Source organism: Rosa rugosa, chromosome 1 (genome assembly GCF_958449725.1).
Source record: "Rosa rugosa chromosome 1, drRosRugo1.1, whole genome shotgun sequence".
NCBI lineage: Eukaryota > Viridiplantae > Streptophyta > Magnoliopsida > Rosales > Rosaceae > Rosa > Rosa rugosa.
This window is the reverse complement of record NC_084820.1, coordinates 55,868,521-55,873,539: the sequence shown is the minus strand read 5'-3', so window position 1 is coordinate 55,873,539 and position 5,019 is coordinate 55,868,521. Positions and strand designations below refer to the sequence as shown.

Sequence of the window (5,019 nt, the reverse complement as noted above, 5' to 3'; positions counted from 1 at the left end):
TATCTCATGTCACATTAGCCATATGTTCTTTGCTTGTAGCTTTGCACTGAAGTTCCTGTGCTGGAGTTCAACATAATATTAGTTTCTAATGACCCATATTGTGCTTGGATTGAAGGTTCTTTGTATAAATGGAATACTTGTGTACTATTTTCTCATATATAGGTATCGTGTTGTATCCATTTGCCTTTTCGGCTGTATATAACAGGTAGAATCTGATTCAGAATTACGGCACTAGCTTGTGTTATGGAAAACTGCTAGTGCTTCATTTGTGCCTTAAATCGTCAGCTAAGAAGTCGTAGTGCCTTAGCGTATCTGCTGTTGAAATCTTGAACAGATTCTGCAGCAGAATGGCAATATAGCAGAACGGGAACAGATTCTGTTAAGTTTATCTTATTCTAAATGTCTCCATACTAGATTCGACACATGTTTTTGTTGACTTCAAGATAAGGAATGCAGTAGACTATGCAGGTCTACAGAATATGAAAACATACAAATGAAAAGCTAGTCCAGAAAGCATGCATTACCGCTGCAATTATGTTATGAAATAGGTTGAAGACTAGTGCAAAGCAAATGATCATTAACCATCATCCCAGAAACTCATCTGACTGATATAGTCCCAAACTCTTTCTTGCTGGTGCAGTTTCAACATGCAATTACAGTCAACTAGGCACTAGCACTATGAAATGTTTCCAATTAGAAATGCATTCTGATCCATTACACAAAAAGAGTCATTAGGTAAACAACAAGCATCAACAATCTCATTTGAATGAGCTTAATCAAATAACTCATTGATCGAAAACAATGAACGGAAGAACAAATCAAAGTCTTGATCTACCCTATCATAAACTATCAATTCAGATTCTTAACACGAGCCCTACGAAAGAAATCCCACCAATTAAATCTCGACAAGCTATCTTCCTATCAATTCCCTTGATCAATACTTTCTCAAAGGAAATCATTCCCAATCACAATTTTCCTACCCAGTAAGAAAAAAAATTCCCAATCAAGATATAAAATTTTCATAACCAAAAGCAAAAAACTGAGCTAAACGTTCTCAGTAGTAATCTGACACAAGTGCAAAAACAAATAGAAAAAGAAATCCAAGTGCCCATACTTCACATTCAAATCACTATCCCAAGTATAAACTCATCTACTCATTTTGGGCAAACCCCAGAAGCAATTCACCATCCAATTCTCAATCTTTTAGGGTTTTAGCGAAAAATCCCAACAAAAAAATCGCCAAAAAACGTAATGAATCCAATCCAGTAATCGAAACAACCCCCGACCTCCAAATTAAACACCAAAAAAAAAAAAAATCAACAAAAATTTAACAGAGAGCCGAATTGGAGAGGGAGATGGATAGATCGGCGAGAGAAATAGTGGAAATCGGAGGAGATCGGAGAATTGGGGATAAGCGAGAGAGGCCGATCGCACATGTACGCGTGCGTTAGGCAGCGCACACAATTCCCCCTTTATTTTTTACAAATTGTCCCAAATTCCCAAATGGAAGGAGAAGACGACGTCGTATGACCTATTGTCCAAGTAATGGTGTCATGGGATTGGGTGTGGTCGACTTATAGGTTGTCCTTCCAGCAGAGGACCACATAGTTTAAGGGGGTCCAAATTAATTGACTATTATGCCCCAATTTCACCTTTTTGTGATTGACACAGCGGATACTGGTTTCTTTCTGAGGTTAGTTCTGTAAAATCATTTTTCCTTTATCAAGAACAACAGGATTGACATTTCAAAAAAAGAACAACAGGATTGAATCCTTAATCGAGTCAAGTATTAATCTTCACCCTTCTTCAGCACTTGAGTTTACAGAAAAACTTTAATCTTCACTAAGAATTAACCAAGTGCATGTCGTGAAGTCCAATCACTAATCTGAAAATGAAAAACCATTCCAAAAAGAATATCTGATGAAGATGATGAAACAAAAACCAACATACGCATCTTATTCATATATATATGATGCCTACATAATGCTACGTACATATGTTACAGCTGCATACAGAAAGCTAGCAAGGAACTAGAAACAGATATTGAAACAATCAAAATGAGAGAAATAAGAAAGCTAGCTTATATTTTCATGCGACACATACAAGCTAGCATGCCTACGTACGTACAGGAGATCAATATATACCAACATCATCATCATGAGCATCCATGGAGACGTGTTCTCTGAAACTGAGGTTGAAAAGGACATTATGGGGATGGGGAGCAGCCAAAGGAGCCTGCTGCATGACGAAAAGATTGTGCGGGTACTGCGACAATGGTTGATTGGCAGCGGCAGGTTGCTGGAGAAGAAAGCCGGCATGGTGGATTGGTAGCGGAGGAGGAGCGGTAGGCCTGGCAACGTGCGGGTATAGTGCGGGTACGGTGCGGGTTCTTAACGGGTCGGGTTTTTAACGGGTTTCGCAGGCTAAACCCGGCGGGTTTGCGGGTTTTCCGTTGGAACCCGTTAAAACCCGTTAACATTTTTTTTTTTTTTTTTTTTTTTTTTTTTTTTAAGCAACTAGAAACGGTTAAGACTTATGGTATATAATTTTTTTTTCCCAAATCCATTAAAATCCGTTAAGACTTATGTAATTTTCGATTCATTTTTTGATCAACTGTTAGAGAAATATAATTAAATATTTCAATTGCAGAAATTGATTTTCGAATAAGTGATGAAATAGCATCAATGATAATAGTAGCTGCAAAGATTGAAATAGGTTCGAAATACATATTTAATGTACTAAATAAAATACGTCTAAGTCATCTTAATTGCGACTTTCTCCTTCTCCAGATCTATCTTGCAATGTCAAATCAAATACGTCTTCAGTACGATCCTCCAATTCGGCACGCTCTTTTTCTAAAATATAAACAAACAAAAAAGAAAAATATTAGAATAACATAAAGATTGATAAAGTGAGAATAGAACCAAGTTGTTTTGAGCTTACCTTTGTTACCAAAAATCCAATCTCGAGTACAAAGCAGAGCTTGAACTGTGTCAGGCAACAGTGAGCTGCGGTATTGATCTAAAACTCTCCCGCCAATGCTAAAGGCCGATTCAGATGCAACGGTAGAAATGGGAATTGTGAGCACATCACGAGCTAGATGAAAAAGAATAGGATATCGGATTTGCTCCATTTTCCACCAAGAAAGTACATCCAACTCTTGCTTTCTTTCTAGCCTTGCTTCATCCAAATACTTGCTCAATTCTGTCTTCATACTTGAACTCGAACCAATTTTGTAAGCGTTATCAAAAGCCTGCCAATGACCAACTATCAACACATATATTGCAACAACATACATATTACTAAAAAAACACTATCAACTATCAACACATACATATGACCAACTATCAACTTGAATCATTAAGATGGAAACTCAAATAAGTTTTTTTAATTTTTTTTTTACCTCAAGTAAGCTGTGATCGCCTTGTGCTTGAGAAGAACCCTCATCCATTGAGTAATTTGAATCATTAGGATCGAAGCTCTTCTCCACGTATGCATCAAATAAGGAAGACAATGTGTCATTAAAGACCTCTAATTGTGAAGAATCTGGACCATAAAGCTTGTCATAAGCCCACTCCACAAATTGCATCTTAAACCAGAGCAACTTCATCATTCTTCAAAACCAGATTTCTCAATCTAAATAAGCAAAAAACCAAATCTACATCTAATTATAGATGCCAAAGCAGAGTGGATCAATACGAATGAATGGCAGACTGCATATACTTGAGGGAATGCTTCCAGAGAAGTGGTCGTTTGACCTTAATTGTAGAACAAACAACTCTTTAAGGCTGCCTATCCATGCTGGTATCTTTCCTGATAAGTTATTGAATCCGAGGTCAACCAAAACTAACCGCGTACAGTTCTTCAGAGAAGGCAGTTCACCTGAAAAATTGTTACGTTGTAATTGTAATTGATAAAGAGACTCTAAAGAACCAAATTGTAATTGTTGGTATTTTCCCAGAGAAACTATTGTTCGCCAAATTCAACGCCTCTAGTCCTTGAAATTGAACCCAACAATTAGGGAGTTGCCCTGATAGCAGATTATCAGAAAGGTCGAGTATACTATAATATCCACCATTGCTATAACCAAAGAAAGCTCCAAAACCCATTTCATTAAGATCTCAAAAATCAAACAAGATATACAACCAGAGCTACTTCATCATTCTTCAAAACCAGATGTCTCAATCTAAATAAGCAAAAAACCAAATCTACATCTAATTATAGATGCCAAAGCAGAGTGGATAAATCACTTGAAACCAGAACGTCACTTTCCAAACTTGAAACCAACCAATAACACATAACTCCCAGATTTGAATGAAGGAAAAAAAAGCCCAGTGCTTTGAAACTGAAACTGGGTATTCCAATTTTGACTAATTGCATTGAAATCCAAGCTTGAAAAAGAAGCATACTTGCAGTTGGGGAGGTCTCGACGAAGGCAGTACTGGAAGAAGCTCGAACAGTGATGGAGGCTGCTCGAAGAAAAGAGAGATGGAGGCTGCTCTTGGTTGCCGAAAGAGAGGAAAATAAGAACGGGTTTTAGTTAACGGGTTCAACGGGTAATAACGGGTTTAGCACGGCCCGGCCCGTTTATTTGCGGGTTTTTTACGTGCGGGCTTTTTTCAGCCCGGATTAACAATAGTGCGGGTTCGTGCGGGCTTTTCGGGGGCGGGTTTAGTGCGGGTTTACGGGTTGCGGGTCTAAATGCCAGGCCTAGCTGAGAGAATGAGAACGAGGACGGAGGACCAACACAGTTGATAGAATATCATAGGAACTAGTCTGGTGAGCCTGAGCCGCCGTAGTAGAAGCTTGTGGAATTGGGATATTGAGGAGTAGGCGGGCTGTGGGTGGCCCCTGAGGTTGTTGGGCAAAGCTGGGAGAGATGATAATCAGGAATAGGAGGAGGATGATTGAGGAAGATAAGAGAATGCTAGTTAATTTGTTTGAGGCCGGCGAACGATGAAATGAAACATCGTCGACTCTATTTTTATGGACACCCCAGCCGATGGATATCCCCCATTA

The 5,019-nt window shown here is 38.6% G+C and overlaps 1 protein-coding gene across 1 annotated transcript; it reads right to left on the bottom strand.

Moving 5' to 3' along the window:
* Positions 1–2,737: 2,737 nt before the first annotated feature.
* LOC133742072 (zinc finger BED domain-containing protein DAYSLEEPER-like) lies at positions 2,738–3,591 on the bottom strand. The gene is made up of 3 exons (XM_062169766.1): positions 3,404–3,591; positions 2,944–3,253; positions 2,738–2,855 (listed from the first exon to the last, which is right to left on the bottom strand). The coding sequence occupies exons 1-3, from the start codon at positions 3,587–3,589 to the stop codon at positions 2,764–2,766; spliced, it is 588 nt and encodes a 195-aa protein (XP_062025750.1). The 5' UTR covers positions 3,590–3,591; the 3' UTR covers positions 2,738–2,763.
* Positions 3,592–5,019: the final 1,428 nt, after the last annotated feature.